General features: G+C 39.8%; 2 protein-coding genes across 11 annotated transcripts in view; one reads left to right on the forward strand and one right to left on the reverse strand.

Annotated features, from left to right (window-relative positions):
• The window catches only part of SP110 (SP110 nuclear body protein), a 42,800-nt gene extending 40,191 nt beyond the window's left edge, over nucleotides 1-2,609 (reverse strand). The window contains exons 1-2 of the mRNA XM_061188272.1: nucleotides 2,526-2,609; nucleotides 66-213 (exon numbers count right to left, since the gene is read on the reverse strand). Coding sequence (XP_061044255.1) covers nucleotides 66-203 — 138 coding nt within the window. The 5' untranslated portion in view covers nucleotides 204-213; nucleotides 2,526-2,609. The remainder of the gene's footprint in view (nucleotides 1-65; nucleotides 214-2,525) is intronic.
• Nucleotides 2,610-2,658: 49 nt separating this feature from the next.
• SP140 (SP140 nuclear body protein) overlaps nucleotides 2,659-24,290 on the forward strand; it is an 81,990-nt gene continuing 60,358 nt past the window's right edge. For 7 of the 10 annotated variants that reach the window (XM_061188191.1, XM_061188217.1, XM_061188246.1 and 4 more), the window contains exons 1-5: nucleotides 2,660-2,773; nucleotides 6,369-6,521; nucleotides 17,115-17,292; nucleotides 18,195-18,363; nucleotides 22,987-23,070. In XM_061188191.1, coding sequence (XP_061044174.1) covers nucleotides 6,490-6,521; nucleotides 17,115-17,292; nucleotides 18,195-18,363; nucleotides 22,987-23,070 — 463 coding nt within the window. In that variant the 5' untranslated portion in view covers nucleotides 2,660-2,773; nucleotides 6,369-6,489. Of the gene's footprint in view, nucleotides 2,774-6,368; nucleotides 6,522-17,114; nucleotides 17,293-18,194; nucleotides 18,364-22,986; nucleotides 23,071-24,290 lie in introns of all 10 variants that reach the window. The other 3 variants (XM_061188230.1, XM_061188199.1, XM_061188208.1) reach the window with 2 other exon arrangements.

Genomic DNA, 24,290 nt, shown 5'->3' on the forward strand with positions numbered 1-24,290 from the left:
CCTCAATGATCTGGCATTCTTGGTGGGGGCTGGGTTGCCATGGCAAAGCGGTCAATGTGACTTACCTGGTACAGGCTCTCGGTGATGAAAAAGTTGTCTCGGAGGCCTTCGAAGAAGGGAAATGGCTTGTTTATGGCATAAGCAATCTCCAGCTTCTGATGTATAAAGTGCTGTAGAAGAGCCTCTTTCAAGGCCCTGGTCATGGTGAATCTCCTACGGAAGAGGCACAAGAAAAAAAGAGAAGCAAAGACTTTGAGGAGTTAGGGGAGCTGCTCTCCGTGTTGTACAGGCATCTCGAGACAGGCATTCTGGTCCCAAAGGCATCCCTTAGCAATTTGAAAAGCCACATCTGCCAAAAAGACTCATGGGTATAGGAAGCAGTGACAGTGCCCAGCAACAACAGAAGCTGAAAGTGACCAACAATGTGACACTGAAACCCCAAAGGGGCTGCTGGTACTAAATAGAGCTACTATTTACCGTGTGCTTCCTGCATGCCAGACTGTGTACTAAGAGTTTCACATGCAGTAACTTATCTGATCTTCACAAAACCCTTTCAGTTTGGATTGCACCTATTTATATTGTCAAGGACGCTGAGACACAGAGAGGTTTAATAACTCGCCCTAAGTTGCAAAACTTGGAAGTGGTAGAGAGGGACGAATTCCAATTTTCTGGTTCCAGGTGTGTAGTCTTAAGTACTATGGTCTGTGGCTACATTGAACTGAGTTAACCAAGATTGCCGGGACTCAGTTTAAGTATACACTAGTAATGCTCACACAAAAGGGAACGCTCAAAGACGAGTAGGAAGATGGAAATCTGATAATATTTAGAAACTTTATTAAACCACTTACAATCTCTGACACACAAACAGGCCTGACATAAATAAGAACATGAAGGATGTGAAAGGCATGATTAGCAAAGGTGACTTGACTGATTTATTTTATGTATCAATTTCACATCTCAGAACAGACATGTCTTTTCCCATGCCCATGCGACATTACAATATTTGACCATTTGTAGGCCATGAGCAAATATCGATAAGTTCTAATAGGAAGAAAATGTACCTATGATATTCTTGACAAATTGTCAAGAAAAGGGAGTCACTAACAAAAAATTCGATCATCTAGAGATTTTTTTAAAAACAAAACAAACATGGATCCCACTTTTCCAACTTCACTTGGTGTCGAAGAAAAAGTTGAACTGTTAATTAATGACTATTTCTAGGGATTTAATCCCAGTGGCAGATTGAGTACCCCTGTCTCTTTCTCCTCATTCCCAAATACTTAAGGTTAACAGAAAAAAATATACATTGTAAAAAACAATCATCCACAACAGTACTAGAAAACAAGAGAAGATGCCATAGGGGGTCTATAGTTGTGATGAAATCCTAGAAGATAGAGAACAGATGGGAAAGAAATCTACCGTCCACCATCTGCATAGGGGAAGGATATTGCAAAGATCAGCACAGAGCCAGAAAACACCAGAATGATCACATGCTAAGAAGAGGAAGGGGCCCTGGATGACTAATTATACTACAGCATTCAGAATAGAACATCCTCCATAACCCTCATTCTTCATCTGTTATGATTGCCAAGGATGAACATGAAGCACAGAGAGGTTAGGTAACTAGCCTGAGGTATTTGGTGGCAAGGCAGAGCTCATCTGACCAAAGTCCCATTTCTCACCAGTGCATTTTACCATGTCTTATATATGAGCATTCAGGTTTGTATTATGTAAAAGGGTCTGAAAAATGAATAGGCAAAGTCAAACATTCAGTACGAAAAACAAAGCAAAAGACATAAACAGGCAATTGAGTCAAATGCACAATGAATATGTAAAAAACATGGTAACTCACTAGTAGTCGGAACAGTGCAGACAAAAATAATTTAATAACGTTTGCCTATCAAATTGGTCAAGAGAAAAATAATAGCAATAATCATAGACAGTCCTGGTGAAGATGTAAATAGGGCCAAATTTTCTGGAGGTTAACTTAGTAATCAGTACCAAAAACTCTAAAATATGTATTCCCTTGAGTCCTAAATTCCACTTCTGGGAATTTATTTCAAGAAAATTATCATGAATGTGCTTAAAGAAAAGATATTAAAAAGTTAATACACTCTAGAGGAAATTAAATGTACTCTCCTTATTTTCTCTTCCACTGGCTTCCCAACTACCTCTAGTCACTTGTACAATGAACAATGAATGAGTTGCCCTTTTGGGGCAGAGTGCAGGATCACTCTGCATGGACAAGGAAGGTACAGAGCAAATCTCAAGTTCCATCCACAATAACAGGCTAGAATTCAGGGAAAAAAAAACTGAACTGTGTGTTTGCTCCCCCTCTTCATCCGTCTTCTTTTTAACAGTCTCCTATTAAATCCCATATCCCCTCTCTACCTCTTTGGAAAACACTAACAAAGAAAGAGCCTCACAGTTTAAACTGTTGAGTTTCACCCTGCAGCTGCCGCCAGCACATTAACTGTAAAAGCCAATCACCAAAAGCGAATAAAGCAGCCGAGACGAAAACCCACCTGGATGCTGAGATTGCTATCTGTTCCTGCCCCCTTCCGGGTCCAGGGGCTGCCCGGGGATGGCTCCTGGGAGACTGGGAGAAGGGCAGGGAGATACCAGGGGGCGAAACAGGAAGTCTGTGCTTTGCCACACGCGGTGAGGGCCAGGCTTCTGAGGAAAGGAAAGTGAAAGTAACTGGGCAGATGGTGAAGAGCTAAAGGCAAGGCCGCACGCAGTGCCTGCAGCCTCCCTCCACCTCCGGAAACTCGTGAGTTTCCCAGGACATTTGGGGGTCGGGGGCGGGGGTTGCTGCCTACCGGGCCCATCCTGGGGAGGTGTACAAAGGGGAGGAGGCATAGGGTCCAGGCCCAGGGTCCCCGGGAACTGGGAATCCACCATCTATTTGCCTCCTTACCCACTTTTATTTCCTCAGGACTCGTCCTCCTTCTATACTTTTTGGGGTGATGAAAATGAACCTAAACTGAATTGTGGTGATGGTGATTGTTACACAACTGAATATATTTACTAGAAATCATCAAACTTAAAAAAACAAACTAAAAAACAAAGGGGAGGTGCGGTGACTCGGAAATGCCTGTACTTTGTCAGGATAAAATTATTACCAAAGAAAATTGAAATCAAAGGAAACCTGAATATAAACTGAAATCATGCAGTGGCAGGCAGCAGAACTCCAGGCAGGAAAGTGTGTCGGAGCCAGGCTGGCAGTTGGGAGCTGGAAGTGTGTGGAAATTGCATCTAGGGCAGAGCCAGGGCCAGGAGAAGACTCTAGGGCAGCCATGCCAGAGAAGCAGGAAATGCCCCCTCTATACATCCGATTAAAGATTTCTAATGTGCATTGGCATGTAGGGTCTGTGAGAAACCCTTTAATGTAGAAATCTGTTTAACTTTATTTAAATCAATGATTCTCAAATGTATTCGATCCACGGGTTCCCCCACCAGGACACCTATAAGGTGTCCTATCCCTCAGAAAAAAAGATGGGAAACACAGTTCTAGGGTCCAAGAATCCTTGAAACTAAGGCTAACCTACATGGGCAAGAGCTCAATTTTATTGAAGTATAAAATGCATTCAACTTAAGTGTGCATGTTGATGAGTTTTAACAAATGTATTGGGTTGTCCAAAGTGTTCGTTCAGGTTTTTTCAAAACATCTTAAGGAAAAACCCAAACGAAGTTTTCGACTAACCCGATAATTACAACCACAATTAAGATATAGACCATTTCCATCACCCCAGAAGGTTCCCTTGTGCCCTTTGCAGATAGCCTCCTCCCCAGCCCAGCATCAGGCAATCATTGATCTATGATGTCTATGATATCTATGACTATCACTTTTCTATGACTACAGATTTGTTTTGCCTGTATTAAAGTTTTACATAAATGAAGACACACGGCACGCACTTTTTGATGTATGGCTTCTTTTGCTCATCATAATGTCTGATCACCAGGATGTCACCAACATAACCGATCCATGTGATGTTCTTTGAGAGGTCCAGGTGATCCAGACACAAGACAAAACTGTAAATGAATAATCTTATCTGTCAAGCGGGAATGAAAACGGTTTCTGATCCTCCTTTTTAATCAGAATGGAAAAAGACACATTTGTCAAATCGATGGCCACATACCATGACCTGGGCTGGGGACCTTTCTGCCTGGACTGCCTATTTTCTGATTTCAGTCCTCCAGCCTTCTTATAAATTCTTTGAGCTACCCAATATACTTCTAAGAAATTGATTTTCTGTCTGAGTTAGTCCGAGTCAGTTTTGGTTACTTGTACCTCCAAATCCCAACTGATTAAAAAGTTGGTAACAGAGAGTGAATTGTGGGCAACAGATCTTCACAGAAATGTGATCCATCTGGGATGGGTTATCCGACCTGATAGTGAGCATCCCACTGGCGTTCAAAGATGGGAGTTTGGTAGACTATGGCGAGTTAATAGCAAATTAACTAATAGCACTGGATTGTGGTCAGGACTCTGCAATTCACACCTATATTCCGAGTGTCAGATCCCAGCACACTTAACTAAGTGGAAAGAAATTTTTCAGGTGGAAAGAAAGCACTGACTTGCCTTCAGAGATTATCACCTACTTGACCTAAATCTGGGTGGGAGAACAGAGCAAGGAGGCAGGTCAGAATCTTCTCATCCCTCAGGTCATATGGAAGAAAAAGGAGACAACTCTCCCCCTCCATTAGGAGCCAGGGACCAACTGATGGTCATCAGTGGGCTTGGTCCAGGCATCCCTGATCTTATCCCAGAGAGAATGATTCTCTAGTGAACACAGAGAAAAAAAGACAGTGGAAAACAGAAGCTAAAGTTCCTATTGTTATCTGGGCTAATGCAGGATATTGCCAAGTAAGATTTTCTTGTAAATTTGACAGGAATACTCTGTAAGTCCTAGTCTTACCACCATCAGCTGAGGAACACCAAAGGCCTTGTGCTTATAAGCAAAGAAGCTGGCATATTTATGTCAGCTGGTCTAGTCTGTGTCAGGCCTTGTCGGGGACACTGTGCCCAACGGAGGCCAAAAGCCGGGAACAGTGGTGTCCAACGGAGACATAGCTTACTAGCCTCTTTGCCCACCAACGTGAGGGAGAGAGAGAGGCAGGCAGTCCCACGTGTGTGTAGCAGCTGGTAGGCACACGAACCCTGCCCACTGGCCTCATCATGTCCTGGAATTTGGAATCTGTCCCAGCCAGATTTGTGTTCGCTTTTTTGGGGGAAAGAGAACAGACAAGGGCAGAGGGGTAGAAATCTTTTGTCCCCTACATTTGGCAAACATATTTATGCAAATTTTCTAGCACATCTATAATGAGCCAGAAGAAGGCAGATTCAGTGGAACATACTTTGGAAACTTACTACTTTGAGGCTTCCCAGTTCTCACCTGCTTTAGCCCACGGCCCTGACCAAGACCTTGGATTCTACAGATACCTTGACTCCCGTTCATCTCTGTCTTTGACCCATTGTCCTGCCTGGATTTCTAGTCCTCTGGTTTTGTTTATTAGTTTTATTTGTGCTTTGCTCCCATTTCTTTATCTTTCAACTTTATGCCGATGCAGTGTGTTTTTCTAAGTTGCTCCAAATCCTTTACAAAATGAGGGCTGGGTATAAGTGAAAAAATTATGGACAAACATAAATGTAACACACTTGTTAGCTAGCATCATCACATTATTCTTTAGGTGTAGGTAGTCTCAGTTCCAAACCTTTCCTCATCTAATGAGAAGGCTGTCACTTTCTTTGAGATTTCAGTGACTGTTTGGAGCTCAGTTTTTTCCCAAGCACTCCTGGCTACGTTTGTAAAGTGCCCGCATATTCAAGAAAACTTAGACTTGCACATCAGGCTTCTCTGCCCAAACTTAGCACTTCCTTCTGGTTGTAGGAATTGGGAGGGTTCTCTCTGGCCTCTGGTTGCTTTCCAGAAATTTGAAGACTATTTTCCCCAGCATTTCAGCTCTCTCCAGTCCTGTGTCTGAACACTGGGTCTAACTCATCCAGTGCAGGCTCACTCCTGTGCTTGGCCAGCCCATGGGCCTAAGAGAAGATCTGAAATGTCTGGCTTTTTCTTTTTTCGTCTCACAGTTACCTTGGCAAGACGCAGGAGCAAACGTGGCATTTTCTTCCTCCCCCTCGCCACTATGCCATGTCACCTCAAAACAAATTTGACCTGTTTGAGTTCAAGAGACTTTCCTGCCCTCTTTCCTTTGCGGGAACGAGTAGTCCCCTCTCTTCCCTGGATGCCAGGAAATGGCCCTGCTCCTCCTCCCCAGGGCTGAGAGTGGGCGGAGGGAAGACCAGCGTGGTGGTGCAGCCACGTCAAATGGTTCAGCTATTTCACTTTCCTTTTACCCTTTAGGTGCCGCACCCGAGGGATCCATCAATGGGCAAACTTCCTTGTCAGAGCTCCTGGAAAGGACAGAGGCAGTGAAAATCTAATCAAGAGTGATCTTAGGCCAGCTCTATGACCTAAGGAGAAGATGGCAAGTGCAGGTACCCCCCTCAGCTGCAGGTTAGTCCTGGCCCCCTGTGTCCAGCATCTCTCCTAAGGCTGGCATCAACACTCATTATTTCTGTCTTCCCAGCCTCATTCTATAGGTGTAAACAGAATGGATGACAAATCAATAAACAGTGAGGAAGTAAGATTTCAAAAATTGCAGTGGATTAGCCGTTGCAGTGGAAACTTAAGGACACCCTGACTCACATCACCTTCTTCTTTTCTTGTAACTGCCACGCAGCTGGGTGGGCACTGTTGGAATTCCCTGGTCCCTCTGGGGCTTGCTACAAGGCTGGATGATTCCTTGTGCCCTCTGAGCCCTCTCATTTCCCCCATAACCTCCTTGATCCCTACCTCCAAAGACAGCTCTGTCGGTAAGAGTCTTTTCAGAAAAATTTACATCCAAATCTAACTCCCAACTGTTGTAAAACTTTTTTCTAGTTTCTGGGTAGTGGGGGACCAGTTTTGTCAGAGCCCATCTGTGTGGCCCTGAGTCTGAGAGTCAGCTCAGTACCTCTGAACACTCGATAGGAGGAACTGAAAGTAGATGGGGCTCAACATGCATGAATGCAAACAGGCAGGGAGGGAGCAGTTGCTTTTTCTATTCTGGGATGTATTACACATCTGGTTAGAGAAGGAGGGAAATTTGTCTTTTAAAAAGAGAAGATATTATTGTCAGTCATCGATCCATTATTGTTGGTAAAAATTAAAGCAATATTAAAGTGTGTGAAAACTCCTCTAAGCTGGGGCTATTTCTGGCGCTGGCTGGGCCCCAAGAAGGCAGCGGCATTGCTACTGGCAGCGGTGCAGTCTGGCAGGTCCTTAGCGCCCAGCACCCTTTCTCTTGGAGCGTGACAGTACATCCCGCCTCTGCTACCCACCTGCTCCTGAGAGATGGGAAGATGAGCCAGTGGAGCTCAAAGTCCAGCCAACCTTTGGCCTCCAGGCAGGAAAAGAAGGGCACTGAGAGGTGAGGGTGGGGTAATGCTGACCTCATAGAATGGCTTAGGAGGTGTTGCTTCTGCTTATATTTTCTGGAAGAGATTATAGTTGAAATGGTTTGGTAGAATTCACTAGTGATACCATCTGGGCCTGGTACTTTCTTTTTTGGAGAGCTATTAATATTTGATTCAATTCCTTTAATAGATATAGGCCTATTCAGATGATCTATCTCTCTGTGTGAGTTTTGGCAGTTTGTTTCTTTTAAGGAATTTGTCCATTTTATCTTTTATCAAATTTGTAGGGATAGAGTAGTCCATAGTATTATTTCTTTATTATTTTTTAATGTTCGTGGGATTAATAGCGATGACCACTCTTTTGTTTTGATATTGGCAATTTCTGTCTTCTCTTTTTTTCTTTGTTAGCCTGGCTAGAAGTTTATCAATTTTATTGATTAAAAAAAATCAGCTTTTGGTTTCATTGATTTTTTTCCTAATGTTTTCCTGTTTTCAATTTTATTGATTATTACTCTAATTTTTATTATTTCCTGTCTTCTGCTTGAATGAGGCTTAAACTTCTCCTTCTTCTCTAGTTTCTTCAGAGGGAAGCTTAAATTATTGATTTAGATCTTTCTTCTGATATATACATTTGAATGCTACACATTTCTCTCTAAGCACTTTTGTGCTGCATTCCATAAATTTTGTTAAGCTGTGTTTTCATTTTAATTTAGTCCAAGTTATTTTTAGATTTCTCTTGAGACTTCTTCTTTGATCCTAGAAGTATGCTGTTTAGTTTCTAAGTATTTTGGAATTTTCTAGCTCTATTTCTGTTATTTCTACTTTAATTCCATTGTGGTCTGAGAACATAATTTTCCTGATTTCTTTTCTTTTTAATTTGTTAAGATGAGTTTTACAGCTGAGAATGTGGTGTATTTAGGTAAATATTCCACATGAACTTGAGTGGTGTGTATATTTTGTCATTGTTGAGTAGAATAGTCTATAAGTGTCAGTTAAATCAGATTAATTGATGGTGCTGTTCAGGTCACTGTATTCTTACTGACTTTCTGCCTACTTATTCTACCAATTACTAAAAAAGGGGTATTGAATTCTCCAAATCCAAGAGTGGATTTGTCTGTTTCTTCTTGTAGTTCTATCAATTTTTGTCTCACGTACTTTGATGCTATTTTGTTAGTTGCGTACACATTGAGGATTGCTGAGTCTTCTTGGAGAAATTGACCCTTTATTTTTATATAATGCCCCTCTTTGTCTCTGACAATTTTCCTTGCTCTGAAGTCTTTCTCTGAAATTAATATAGCTACCACAACTTTCTTTTGATTAAAGTTGTCATGGCATATCTTCAGCCCTTCACTTTTTTTTTTTTAATTAATTTATTTATTTTTGGCTGTGTTGGGTCTTCGTTTCTGTGCGAGGGCTTTCTCTAGTTGCAGCAAGCGGGGGCCACTCTTCATCACGGTGCGCGGGCCTCTCACTATCGCGGCCTCTCTTGTTGCGGAGCACAGGCTCCAGACGCGCAGGCTCAGTAGTTGTGGCTCACGGGCCCAGTTGCTCCGCGGCATGTGGGATCTTCCCAGACCAGGGCTCGAACCCGTGTCCCCTGCATTGGCAGGCAGATTCTCAACCACTGCGCCACCAGGGAAGCCCCAGCCCTTCACTTTTAACCTATCGGTGTTTTATATTTACAGTGGCTTTCTTAAAGGCAACACATAGTTGGGTGTTATTTTTTTTCACTCTGTCAATTTCTGTCTTTTAATTGGTGTATTTAGACCATTCACATTTAAAGTGATTATTCATATGGTGAATTAAAATCTACCATATTTGTAACTGTTTTTTATATTTTATAACTGTTTGTAACTGTTTTTTTTATTTGTAACTGTTTTTTATTCATTGTACTTGTATTTGCTTCTATTTTTTCTTCCTTTCTTTTTCTGCCTTTTGGTTTTAATTGAGCATTTTGTGACTCCATTTTCTCATCTCTCTTAGTATATTGATTATACTTCTTTTAAAACATTTTGTTGGTTTCCCCAGAGTTGGCAATATATATTTACAACTAGCCATATCCACTCTAAATTACAATATACTGCTTCATGGTCAGTGCATGCATCTTACAACAAAATGTTACCAGTTCCTCCCTCCTGTCCTTTTTAATACTGCTGTCTGTCATGTCACTTATCCATTTACTATAAATCACATAGTTGTTCTTATCACTTTGAACAAACAGCTATTTCTTAGATCAACTTAGAATAGGAAAAAAATTTTAAATTATTTATTCCTATTCCTTTATTCCATTTATTCCTTCTCAGATGCTCTTCCTTTCTTCATGTAGATATGAGTTTCTGACCCATATCATTTTTCTTCTGCCTGAAGAACTTCTTTTAACATTTCTTTCATGGTAAATCTTCTGGCAATAAATTACCTCAGTTTTTGTTTGTTTGAGAAAACAGTGAACATAGTTAACCAGGTGCTGGCTCTGAATTCTTAATTTCAAAGGATATAAGAGTCCAGATTGGAGGGTTCTTTTAAAAATTTTTTTTTATCACTTCAAATTTTTATCTACATTTTCTCTTGCATGGTTTCTGATGAGAAATCTGATGTAATTTTTATCCTTGTTTCTCCAAGGGTAAGGCTCCCTGCCCCCTCTCCCCCTCTCTTCCTTGGGGGAGACATTTTCTCTTTGTCTTTGGTTTTCTTCAGTTTGAATATGAAATGACTCATAGATACTTGGTATTTATCTAGTTTGGTGTTTGCTGAGGTTCTTCAATCTGTGGTTTGTTGTCTGTTATTAATTTTGGAAAATTTTTGGCCATTACTACTTCCAATATTTCCTCTCCTCTCTTTTCTCTTTCTTCTCCTTCTGGTATTCCACTTATATATATCTATTCTTTTTGGTATTCTTGGATATTGTGTTCTGTTGTGTTTTTTTCTCCTTATACTTTTTATCTTTGTATTTTAAGTAATTTCTATTGACATATCTTCAACTCATTGATTCTTCCTTCAGCCATGTCTAATCTACTGATAAGCCCATCAAAGGCATTCTCCATTTCTGTTGTAGTGTTTTTGATTTCTAGCATTTCCCTTTTCGTTATTTCTTTGAGTTTCCATCTTTTTCCTTACTTAGCCGTATGTTCTTGCATGTTGTCTGCTTTTGCCATTAGAGCCCTTAACATATTAATTAGTCATAGTTATTCTAAATTCCTGTCTGATAATTTGAAAACCTGTCATATCTGAGTCTGGTTTTGATGATTGCTTTGTCTCTTCAGACTGTTTTTTGTCTTTTGGTATGCCTTGTAATTTTTTTGAAAGCCAGATGTGATGTATCAGATAATAGAAACTGAGGCAAATAAATGTTTACTGTGAAGTTTTATGTTAACCTGGCTAGTAGATGGGCCATGTTTAATGTTTTTTCTGGCTTTAGGTGACAGAGGCTTCAAATTCCTCTAATGTTCTCATTTTGTGTCCCCTATTTTCTTTGGATTTCCCTAAGAGCTCATTAAATAGAGCCTTGCAGCTCTTCCAGCTGTAATCCTCAATTATTATACTGGAGCCCTATTGATGTAGTGGTAGGGTACTGGGGAGAGAAAGCATTCTTTAATCTTATGATTAAATCTCAATCTTGTAGTGGAACTGTGTTCCTGGACTGTAAATTTTAGAATGATTTCTTAGCTACTTCCCCTTCCCTTACCCCATTAAATGAGACAGAAGCCTAGAAGGAGCTGGATTTTGGTAACTGACCTTCCCCTAGGTCAGATAAGGCTTGGGCAAAGCGTTTTCTTCTGGAGAGTAGACCGTTGTTATGGAGAATGCTCTGGGCTGTTTTAAAAAGTTTCCTTTTCCCCTCTCCCTCTGCCAGAGCAGAGGATTTTTCTTGGCTCTTCACCATGAGTACCTGGTGGGGTTCCTGGAGGTAAAACCCACAAAAGATTGGGGGCTCTCCTAAGACAGTGGTCCCTAGGAGTTTCTCATTCTCATGTAAGTCCACACTCAGCCTCCAGCAAGTCATCAAACTTATCATTTAAGTGTTCCTATGGTCTATGGCTCTAGTGGCTTCCATTCCAGGTAGCTGATCTCATCTGTGATTCTCTGGACTTGTCTATCAATCCAGTTTTTGGGGTGACAGTTTGACCTATGGCCTCAATTTTCCTGTACATGCCTGAAATTCATTGATTTTCAGTTTTTTCAGCTTTTTTATTTTTGTAAGGATAGGAGTGATGACTTCCAAGGTCTTTGCAATGTTAGAGCTGAAGCCAAAAATGAACTTTTTAAACCACTGCAAGTTAGATTTGTTTCTTAAAACAAAATTTTGATTTATTGTAATATCGTCTTATAGCTAGAACATGTACCTATTCAATTTTTCTTTATTATTTAGATCAATTCAGGGCCAAATACTTGGTATGTTCTTGTGTTTAAGACTGAGTTATTAATACATATTTTTGCAATTTTTAAAACTTTTATCCCACATATCTTTTTAAATATACTTGAGGAGTTAAAAATTGAAAGTGAAATTTTGTAACGACCATGAAAGATTTGTCTATTAGCAGTCTTAAATGTTGTTATTAAAATACATATATTGTGAATTTTGCTTTCTATCTTGTTTGCCTTTGTCTAATGTCACTTGCCCATTTTTTGACTTTTAACATTTTTAATGTCACTTTGTTTTTTGTGTGTCTTTGGTAGTTAGACTCTATTTATTCTTTATTTCATTCATACTCTAAGATGGTAATTTAATCTGTTTTAAATGACATATATCTTTTGCTTATAAATTTTGGGGGCACTTTTAATATCTAATGTCTCTTTGTTTTCTCTGTTTAAGAAAAACAGTATGTTTTCTTTACTTTTATTCTTTTGTAAGATTTATAGTCTCATTTTGACTCTATTTGTTACCCTTATGATTTCTAATTAATTCTCAAATATATATTGGGTTGGCCAAAAATTTCATTCGGGTTTTCCCATGAGATGTTATAGAAAAACCCAAATGAACTTTTTGGCCAACCCAATATTTCTCTGATTGATAGCATCAAATGTGAAACCATGCCATTTGAGTTTAGCATCTTTGAAATAAATCATTTAACTCAGTTTTTTAACTTGCCCAGATTCAGTTTGTTAAAATTTTTAATATACTCTGAAGTTTTAGATTAAGATTACTATAATTTTACTACTGCATACAGTATATATCCTCTTTCTAGAACAAGGCTTCTCAAATTTTTTGATTTTAGGACCCCTCTACATTCTTGAATATTATTGAGAATCCAAAGAGCTAGTTTTTGTTAATGTAGGTTATACCTATTACTATCTACCATATTAGAAAGTTGAACTTTGAACACTTAAATATATTTATTTATTCATTTTAAAATAATAATAATAATGAACTCACTACCTGCTAACATAAATGACCTATTTTATGAAAAATAACTGTCTTCTACAATAAACTAAATTAGTGAGATTAGCCACCCTTCACATTTTTGCAAATCTCTTTAATAGCTAGTTCTGTAGAAGACAGCTGGTTTCTCCTATCTGCTTCTGCATTCAATCTATTGTGATACCACAGGCCGTGTATTCTCTGGAAAAATCCACTATACATTTGTGAGAGTATGAGAGAGAAAAAGGGTAAATAACATCTTAGTATTATATGAAAACAGTTTTGACTTTGATGACACCTGAAAGGGTCTTGCACAAAATCCCAGGGTCCCCAGACCATACTTTGAGAATCACTGTTCTAAAATAATTTTTGAGATGTACTTTTTTTTCTCAAATGAAATTTACAATTTTTAGACGTCAGTATTTTTTTTTAATAAACCTTTATTGGAGTATAATTGCTTCACAATACTGTGTTAGTTTCTGTTGTACAACAAAGTGAATCAGCCATATGCATACGCATGTCCCCATATCCCCTCCCTCTTGAGCCTCCCTTCCACCCTACCTATCCCACCCCTCTAGGTCATCGCAAAGCACCGAGCTGATCTCCCTGCTATGCTGCTGCTTCCCACTAGCTATCTATTTTACATTCGGTAGTGTATATATGTCGATGCTACTCTCACTTCCCCCCAGCTTCCCCCTCCGTCCCCACCCCCTGTGTCCTCAAGTCCATTCTGTATATCTAAGACGTCAGTATGTTAACTGGTTTTAGTGGTGCCTTCCACTTCTTTCATTGATATAACAGAACTTTGCTCGTATTGATTTCCTGATTCTCTTATTGTAGGGTATCAGCAAATAATTTGTTCCAGACAGTACGTCAGTAAGAATGGGGTAGATTATTCTATTGGAACAAACATTTCTAAAATCTCAGTGGGTCACCAGCTGCTTAAGGGAACCCTTATCTTGGACTGTCTCTAGCTGATGAACAGCCACCATCTGAAATGACAGCCACCGTAGCAGAGAAACAGTGAGCATGGCTCACAGGTGCTGGCTCCAAATTCTTCTGCCAAAGCTACACCCATCAGCCCAAGGAGGCAGGAGGGTGCAACCCTACCTTTGCCCAGAAGTAAAGAAAATAGAGCATTGAAAACTGTGTGACCAACACAGAGGGTGCATGAGTAAAATGTTTTCTGAGCCTCTGCACAGCTATTTTGCCTTCACACATGAATGATTGAACAGGGGGTATATTTTTTAGTCATTTCCTTTTACTTCTGAATCTATACACTTGAGTGACTACTTTAGACATTTAGATGTTTCATATTTACTTTTCATTTTTCCTTTAGAATTTTTTTTTTTTTCCAGCTATGTGCTGGGGAAATTCCCTTGTCTTTATCTTATGACCATTTTAGTTAAACTTTTAAAAAAAATTTCAGCAATCACTTTAAATTTCCAGACCCATTATCTTATTTTCTAGTTTTTTCTTCATGTCATCCTGGACATAATATCTTCTCCAATGTGTATGAAAATTGTTTTTTAGAAACTCTCTTCTGTTCCCTGTAATATTTCTATTTGTTCTGGAGTCATTTTTGCTGTCTGCCCCTTTGTGCTGTTAGTTTCCACAAGTATCTGTGGCCTGTTATTGTTTGTTCATTCTTAAGGGTGAGGCACTGATAAGCTAGCTTGGAACTGCATTTAATGAGATGGGCTTGAAAACCTGTGACTTTGCTGGGTAAATCCCAAATGCCCGAAGGTGAAGACCATTTTTCTGAGTCATTTACATTTTTCTTAAGAGGAAACCTCTAGTTTCTTGCCTGGATGCAGGAGTTCTGTATGGTGGGGTCAGAGAGGAGTTGGGGAGCACATTGTTTTGTATTTTCTCCTTTCAAACAATCCCTCTGTTTTCATTCTTGCATCTTCTTCCCCACCTCCACTACCTCCCCAGGGGCCTGTAAGACACACTGGGCCCCTCTCTGACCTCTAGGAGCATCCTCCACCAGCAATAATGATGAATGCTCTGACCACTTTTTCTTTTTCAGACTTTGGTTTAAGTTTTTCATGCAATCCTCTTCTCTTTGTCATTGTGACTCTAATTTCTTTACTGTCATTTTAGAGGACTCTCCAGTGAGAGAGGGGGAAAGCACTTGTTTTCAATCAGCTATCTTTAAGCAAAAACATTTTTTTAAAGGAATTCAGTGAAGGAATGGATTTTATTCTATCCTGATGCGTATTTGGAGAATGGGAAGTTCCAATGACCCTTTTATGGTGGGATAAAAAAATCCTATGAGTCTTTACAACTTTTAGAAATACAGAGAAGTTTATTAAGACATTATCAGCAAGGGGAACAATTTATCAAGTAAGAATCAGAATTATAAAGCTTTTTGAGTCTCTAAATTACTTCTCACAGGTGTGGTTATGTTTGAAATCCAGAGGTCTTATATTTCTTCATGTATATAACACTTCCACAGGCAGGTTTAGATATAGAGCAACCTGTCCTAGTTTTGAATATTCACACAAGTCTCTATATTAGACCAAAGAAAAAGACATATTCTCAATATTAATTGAGACTTTCTCAGAGGAGTGTCTTTGACCTAATTTTATGATGTGGAATGCCATTCCTGCCTCTGCAGTTACAGATGGGAGAGGTCTAGCTCCTTTACACCTTCCTGAGATTTATTCTATTTGTTATTAACTAAGAAGACTTGCAGTTCAGTGGTAGGTTCTGTAGTATTATCTCAGTTTGTTTTTTTATTTCTTTGTCTGTAACTTTTTTTTTTTGTAATGTGTATTCATCAGGGTTCTTCAGAGAAACAGAACCAATAGACTGTGTGTGTGTGTGTGTGTTTGTGTGCATATATAGAGAGAGAAAGAGATATCTATTGTAAGGAATTGGCTCACACATTAATGGAGGCCAGCAGGTCCAAAGTCTGCTATGCACCAGCAAGCTAGAGACCCAGCAGAGTCTCTGAAAGCAGTCAGCTGGAGAATTCCTTTTTACTCAGGGAGGCTGGTCTTTTTGTTTTATTCAGGCCTTCAGCTGATTGGCTGAGGCCCACCCACATTATGGAGGGCAAACTGCTTACTCAAAGTTCACCAATTTAAAATAAAATGTTAGTCTTATACCCCAAACCCTCCACGTTGAGACATAAAATTAACCATCTGAGTATCATATAAATTCCTGTAATGCTTTTACAATTTTAAAATTCAATGTTTTCCGTAGAGAGTTTGGGTGAAAGTCTTTTTACAGTAGTTTTGATTAGCACAGGGTAAACTCTTTCACTTCTATGTACAAACCTTCCTTAAGCCCAGTGTATTCTTCTATTGCACCCTTGATTATTCTCTAAGTAAATAAATTCCATCTATTCTGGTCCTCGCACAAGAACATCATTTTACACACGTTGGCCCTCCATTGAGTACCTATCATCAAAAAGAATGCAAATAACAAATGTCGGCTAGGATGTGGAGAAACGGGAACTCTCCTGCACTGTTGGTGGGAATGTAAATTGGTGCAGCCACAGTGGAAAACAGCATGAAGGTGTCTCAAAAAACTAAAAATAGAACCACCGTATGACCTAGCAATTCTACTCTTGGGTATATATCTGAAAAAAACAAAAACACCAATTAGAAAAGATACATGCACCCAAATGTTCCTAGAAGCATTATTTACAACTGCCAATATAAGGAAGCAACCTAAGTGTCCATCAACAGATGAACAGATAAAGAAGATGTAGTGTATATGTATGCAATGGAATACCACTCAGCCGTAAAAAATGAATGAAATTTTGCCAGTTGCCACAACACGGATGGACTTGGAGGGCACTATACTAAGTGAAATAAGTCAGATAGAGAAAGACAAATACTGGATGGTATCACTTATATGTGGAATGTAAAAAAATACAACCAACTAATGAATGTAACAAAAAAGAGGCAGACTCACAGATATAGAGAACAAACTAGTGGTTACCAGTAGGGAGAGAGGGGGAAGCGGGAATTTAGGGGTGATCGACTGGGAGATACAAACTATTGGGTGTAACATAGGCTACAAGGATATATTGTATAACACGGGGAATTATAGACAATATTTTGTCATAACTGTAAATGGAGTATAACCTTTAAAAATTGTATAAAAAATGTATGTAGTAAATATTCATGTAGAAAAAAGAATAGTCATTATAATATATAATTTCATATATAAAAACATTCAGAAACTGTAAAAAATAAATAAATAAAATAAAATCTTCTGACCTCCATGGGCCTCTCGGAAACTCAACGTCTACTTTCATATTGTGTCTTTGTTTCTCAGAATGATCACAGGGGACCAGAACCCAGAGGAGCAGAACCCAGAGGTGCAGTTTTTCTATGAGTTCATATTCAGGCTCTTCAAAGAAAATAAGGTGGAGATTGCAAGTGCAATAACAAAGCCGTTTCCTTTCCTCATGGGCCTCCGAGATCGGGGCTTCATCCCTGAGCAGATGTACAAGGTAAGTGAGGAGAATTCCCTCTTGATAACCTGCCAAATTTAGGATGCAATGAGCAGGCTAAAGGTCCTCCTATGAACAGGGACGTTCGCCATCCTATAAGTTAGGAGGTGAGAGGAGAAGCAGCATCACAGACAACATCCCTTCTTCTGTAGTAAATGGGGGAGGTGCATGGCGATGGAGATGTGGCAACATTGGAATTGTGAGTAGGTAGGGAGCATCTTAGATATTTTGATACAATATGATAATAACAAAATTAAAGCAAATAAGTGAGTTGGGCAACATTTCATTACAAAGCCTTCTTATTTTACGCACTCAAACCTGAAGTGATTGAACTCATAGGGAAGTCGTGTCACGGTAGGATAAATTTGGAAGCAGGTGCTTGCTGCTCTCTCTCCAAATCGTTTCTTGCACTTTAGACATTTCCGGATACAGAGTACAGGTAAAGGTTAACAATGGGCCTTCCTGGGGTTACTGAGGACAAGTCTTCTTTTTGTCTTTGTGAATTTTCTTTGCCCTTTGGCAACATTCACAGAAGGGGAGAGTGGTTACATGGTTTCCTGGAGGGAAGGGCAGTGGTTATTGTCTGGTCAACTAAATGGTCTCTCAGTACCAGTAAGGGCCACTCCTGAAGCATCCTGGCCAGGCTCTTAAAGCCCCCACACAGCATTCTACTTTGAACTGACTTTTATTCTTCAAAATTGCTCTCTTAAGTGGCCATCAATGTCAGAGAGGCAGGTTAACAAAATAAGAGTCTATTTTTATGACGGAGAATATTTTAGAAGTCATCCAAATATATGTAACGTTCTAATATTTCACCAGAGAACAATTAGTCTATTTATAATCCGAGTCTCCTATAACCCATACACTCAAAGCTACGTAATTCACCATTCAATATTTTTAAGCATTTTCAAGAAGCTTGTGGAAATCTGGTCCCGGTGGAAAGAGTGGTGTATGATGCTCTCAGTGAACTGGAGAAGAAATTTGACAAGACAATTCTGGATGCCCTGTTCAGCAGAGTTAACCTGAAGGCCTATCCTGATTTACTTCAGATTTGCAGAAACTTCCAAAATGGTAATTATAACTTTCAACAACTTTTGGGGTTCAAGTCCACTTCATTCACTGATTCATTCATTCACTCTTCATTATATTTGACAGTTATTATATGGAGTGACTACTACATGGCAGGCAGAGAGAGAATACAATAGAGAAGAAAACACACATGACTTGTGTCCTCATGGAGCTTATACATAGTGGGGGTGACACCTTAGCCAAGTAATCCCACAAATGATTGCTCAGCCAGGACCTGAATTTGGTGCTGAGAAACATAGGATTTGAGTCTCTACTTTTCTGGAGGAAGGCATGAATTATGCCTTTTGTAGGAAAGGAGGTAGCCCTATCTGATACTTGCAGACATGTTCAAAGATGGAAAGATTTTCTTTGTATTAAAAGATTTGTCATTCAATGCAGTCCTGTGCCCGAACAAAGAATGGAGAATTCACAAGAGAAGGCCAGCACATACCCATGCATTGGGGAGGGGGCAGCATGTGAAAGCTACAAAGTAGGAAAGGGACAGTGGACCTGCAGAGCCATGTGGCTGAAAAACGGAGCATGGGTGGGAGGGCTTGGAAGCTCGTTCTGGAAAGGGGAGCTGGAGGTGATTTTTGAGGGTCTAACACCCTATGCCAAGGAATTTGAAGTTTATTATTTGGGAAATAAAGAAGTAATAAAGGATTTTTAAACAGAGAAAAAGTAAAAGAAGTCAGTATAAAGAATGAGATGTGTTTATTTGTGAAAATTATATCTTGTAAAATAAGAGCTATCTCATTTCTCCAATGCGATATCTAAGTCAGAAAAAAGAATAAAGGAAATCAAATACCTAGCCACAAATTTCAAGTCAGTATTATATTTGTAGCCAGAACATCCCCAGGCCATGGGTAGGAAGGGAATGGCATTTACCTTTACTGCCCACATCTCAGGGGCTCTGATCCTCTCCCTGTACTGTAGCGATCCCCCTCCCTGGACCCCAGGACCTACATCACATGTATTGGTTTCCGGGGCTTCCTGTGCTGAGATCTCCTACACGTGAGGCTTGCTGCTGCCCGCAAGCTGCACTGCCCACTGCCTGGCTCAGCGCAGCTGCCCACCTGCCCCCAGGGGAGGCTGCCGCTGGTGCCTCCCAAACCCTTTTGTCCACAGGAGCTTAGGGTCAGCGGCCCAGAGCCAAGATGCTGGTAAGAGGGGTCAGAGAAGCCCCCTCTCCCCCATCATTGAAATGCCTGCAACTGTAACACAAATGTACCTCCTGGGGGCAATACCCACTGAGGGGTCAGGGCAGTAGGGAGATGCTTTTTCCATCCCCAGGACATGTTGACTTCATGCCTAGGCCTCCTTATGTTCTCTAAACCTCTCACCCACATAACATTTACCCCCATGTCCTCTTCCAAAGTTGGCCTGGGCATGAAGTCAACATGTCTTGGGGATGGAAAAAGCATCTCCCTACTGCCCTGACCCCTCAGTGGGTATTGCCCCCAGGAGGTACAGTTGTGTTAGTATTCACTTCCCATCTGTGCCTTTCAGAAAATTTTCATTTCCTGTCTGTGTCTTTCAGAACGTGTCTTTCCTTGTTTTCTGGATTTCTCCCCACCCATCTTACCCCAGGGAAGTACTAGTTCCTCTTCACTGTATGTCTCTTTATAACCAGGTCTTCTTCCCTGACCCAAGGTCTTTTTTCCTTCCTTTCTTCCTTCCTTCCTTCCTCTCTCCCTCCTTTCCTTCCTTCCTTCTAAATCTCCATCTTCGAAAGATGTTAGGGCTTTTCTTCTGTAATGTAGGTGTATTTCTCTAGAAATATTAGCTTTCTCCTGAAGAAATCCCTCTGCTTCTTCCCTGGTCTTAGTTGCACATAGAATTTACAAAACACATTCCACGTGTATTATTTATTTTAAATTGGCTTTCACTGTTTTCTGATCATTTTGAAGGGGGTTGACCACTATTTACAACTTTTCCACTGTCCATTCTTTTTCTTTTTTTTAACATCTTCGTTAGAGTATAATTGCTTTACAATGGTGTGTTAGTTTCTGCTTTATAACAAAGTGAATCAGTTATGCATATACATATGTCCCCATATCTCTTCCCTCTTGCATCTCCCTCCCTCCCACCCTCCCTATCCCACCCCTCTAGGTGGTCACAGAGCACCGAGCTGATCTCCCTGTGCTATGCGGCTGCTTCCCACTAGCTATCTATTTTATGTCTGGTAGTGTATATATGTCCATGTCACTCTCTCACTTTGTCCCAGCTTACCCTTCCCCCTCCCCATATCCTCAAGTCCATTCTCTAGTAGGTCTGCATCTTTATTCCCATCTTGCCCCTGGGTTCTTCTGACCATTTTTTTTTTCTTTTTTTAGATTCCATATATATGTGTTAGCATACGGTATTTGTTTTTCTCTTTCTGACTTACTTCACTCTGTATGACAGACTCTAGGTCCATCCACCTCACTACAAATAACTCAGTTTCGTTCCTTTTCATGGCTGAGTAATATTCCATTGTATATATGTGCCACATCTTCTTTATCCATTCATCTGTTGATGGACACTTAGGTTGCTTACATGTCCTGGCTATTGTAAATAGAGCTGCAATGAACATTGTGGTACATGACTCTTTTTGAATGATGGTTTTCTCAGGGTATATGCTGAGTAGTGGGATTGCTGGGTCATATGGTAGTTCTATTGTTAGTTTTTTAAAGAACCTCCATACTGTTCTCCATAGTGGCTGTATCAATTTACATTCCCTCCAACAGTGCAAGAGGGTTCCCTTTTCTCCACACCCTCTCCAGCATTTATTGTTTGTAGATTTTTTGATGATGGCCATTCTGACCGGTGTGAGATGATATCTCATTGTAGTTTTGATTTGCATTTCTCTAATGATTAATGATGTTGAGCATCCTTTCATGTGTTTGTTGGCAATCTGTATATCTTCTTTGGAGAAATGTCTATTTAGGTCTTCTGCCCATTTTTGGATTGGGTTGTTTGTTTTCTTTAATATTGAGCTGCATGAGTTGCTTGTATGTTTTGGAGATTAATCCTTTGTCAGTTGCTTCATTTGCAAATATTTTCTCCCATTCTGTGGGTTGTCTTTTCATCTTGTTTATGGTTTCCTTTGCTGTGCAAAAGTTTTAAGTTTCATTAGGTCCCATTTGTTTATTTTTGTTTTTATTTCCTTTTCTCTAGGAGGTGGGTCAAAAAGGATCTTGCTGTGATTTATGTCAAGGAGTGTTCTGCCTATGTTTTCCTCTAAGAGTTTGATGGTGTCTGGCCTTACATTTAGGTCTTTAATCCACTTGGAGTTTATTTTTGTGTATGGTGTTAGGGAGTGTTCTAATTTCATTCTTTTACATGTAGCTGTCCAGTTTTCCCAGCACCACTTATTGAAGAGGCTGTCTTTTCTCCATTGTATATTCTTGCCTCCTTTATCAAAGATAAGGTGACCATATGTGCGTGGGTTTATCTCTGGGCTTTCTATCCTGTTCCATTGATCTGTATTTCTGCTTTTGTGCCAGTACCATACCGTCTTGATTACTGTAGCTTTGTAATATAGTCTGAAGTCAGGGAGCCTGATTCCTCCAGCTCCATTTTTCTTTCTCAAGATTGCTTTGGCTATTCGGGGTCTTTTGTGTTTCCATACAAATTGTGAGATTTTTTTGTTCTAGTTCTGTGAAAAATGCCAATGTTAGTTTGATAGGGATTGCATTGAATCTGTAGATTGCTTTGGGTAGTAGAGTCATTTTCACAATGTTGATTCTTCCAATCCAAGAACATGGTATATCTCTCCATCTATTTGTATCATCTTTAATTTCTTTCATCAGTGTCTTATAATTTTCTGCATACAGGTCTTTTGTCTCCTTAGGTAGGTTTATTCCTAGATATTTTATTCTTTTTGTTGCAGTGGTAAATGGGAGTGTTTTCTTAATTTCACTTTCAGATTTTTCATCATTAGTGTATAGGAATGCAAGAGATTTCTGTTCATCAGTTTTGCATCCTGCTACTTTACCAGATTCATTGATTAGCTCTAGTAGTTTTCTGGTAGCATTTTTAGGATTCTCTATGTATAGTATCATGTCATCTGCAAACAGTGAAAGCTTTACTTCTTATTTTCCGATTTGGATTCCTTTTATTTCTTTTTCTTCTCAGATTGCTGTGGCTAAAACTTCCAAAACTATGTTGAATAATAGTGGTGAGAGTGGGCAACCTTGTCTTGTTCCTGATCTTAGTGGAAATGGTTTCAGCGTTTCACCATTGAGGATGATGTTGGCTGTGGGTTTGTCATATATGGCCTTTATTATGTTGAGGTTAAGTTCCCTCTATGCCTACTTTCTGGAGGGTTTTTATCATAAATGGGTGTTGAATTTTGTCGAAAGCTTTCTCTACATCTATTGCGATGATCATATGGTTTTTCTCCTTCATATGTCCATTCTTTTTTAAAACTTGAGAGGTGCATTAGATGTGGAACAGCTGTAAGTTTCCAGGAGCAACATCAAGCCACAGGTCACGTGAGACCCACTGAAGTCCAGGGTTCCCTGAGGGCTGGAAGGTTCCCCCTGAACTGTGGGAGTCAAGGATGTCCTGGATGTGTAACTATGAGATGCAGCTCTTGGTCACTGTTTGGGATCTCTAATTGCCTTTCTTTTCTCTTCTCAGTGATTCATGAAAACTTCCATTACCAAACCGTTGGTGAAGGAGAGACAAAGGAGACATTCAACTTACAATTAAACCGTGAACAAGGTAATTCTGACTTGATAGAAGCTTGCTGTCTCATCTACTAAGAGGAAAGGAGATCAGGGATCAGGGGACTGAGCTCCTGGGTGGAGAGTGCACCCTGGGGAAGGGATGCAGCAGGAGATGGGGAAGCCAGAGCAGTGGTGTGTTGTATGGGCTCCCAATTAACCAGCCAGATCTGGAATTCAAGAATATTGCTAGGCAGATGTGACAACTAAGAAGATGGAACATGAACCCAAGAGAGAAGATCTCACTGCAACCATGAGGCAGAATTAAGGGGGAGAACTGACAGCAGTAATTGTGAGCCAGGAATTCAGTGGATCTGGGAAGGAGTAAGGGTTTGTGACAAGTCCAAAGAGGAAGGCTTTGATGTGTCAAAAGGAGGAACAGTTGTAAACAGTACTCATAATAAAAGAAAAGAGAGGAAGAGAGTGAGCAGTAATTGTGTGCAGGGTGTGGAAGAGATGGTGTTCTGTAGAAAAGAAGGAAAGGAGAAGGGAAGGAGTAAAAGAAAGAAAGGAGAAGGGAAGGAGTAAAAAGGGGCGAAGAGAACAAAGGGCAGTAATAACTCTGACTATGACAGTAGTCACAACGCATAACATTCACAGACCACTAGGCATAAGGTCAGCGCTTCATGTGCATCAACATGTTTAATGCTCACATATGCCTTATGTACTTTTGTAACCAGTATGCACCGTTTCTAGCTTTTAACCATCTTTTCATTCATATTATTACTAATAATTAATCATTAAATTCTAACACGTAAAACATTAATTGAAAATTATGATTTCTTGCTAAGTTACTATAACCCAGGTATCACTTTACCAGTAGCATCTCACTTAATTCTCATAACAATCCTGTCATAAGGGTTTTGTTATTCCCATTTTTCAGGAGAAGAAACTGAGGTGTGAAGATAGTTAGTGATTCAGTGAGTGAAACAGCCTTCAAGCCCAAGAAAAGGTCTCCATCCTTAAGCCAAATTGGTCTACAGTAAATTTAGTTATTTGTCAAATGTTGATTTTTTTCTCTTGGAAATGACAAATGTAAGAAAAAACCAAAGAATGGCCTTGCAGAATGCCATTAATATGTATCCTTAATTTGGATTTATACCTCAGATATTATATATTTTATAGAGGTATTAATACATTTATGTAACATTCGGATGTATTTTAATAATAATACTTATTCTTTTTAATAAAGACAAATAGCTAAAAGTATAAAATGTA

The sequence above is a fragment of the Eubalaena glacialis genome, chromosome 1 (assembly GCF_028564815.1).
Source record: "Eubalaena glacialis isolate mEubGla1 chromosome 1, mEubGla1.1.hap2.+ XY, whole genome shotgun sequence".
In the NCBI taxonomy this organism is placed as follows: domain Eukaryota; kingdom Metazoa; phylum Chordata; class Mammalia; order Artiodactyla; family Balaenidae; genus Eubalaena; species Eubalaena glacialis.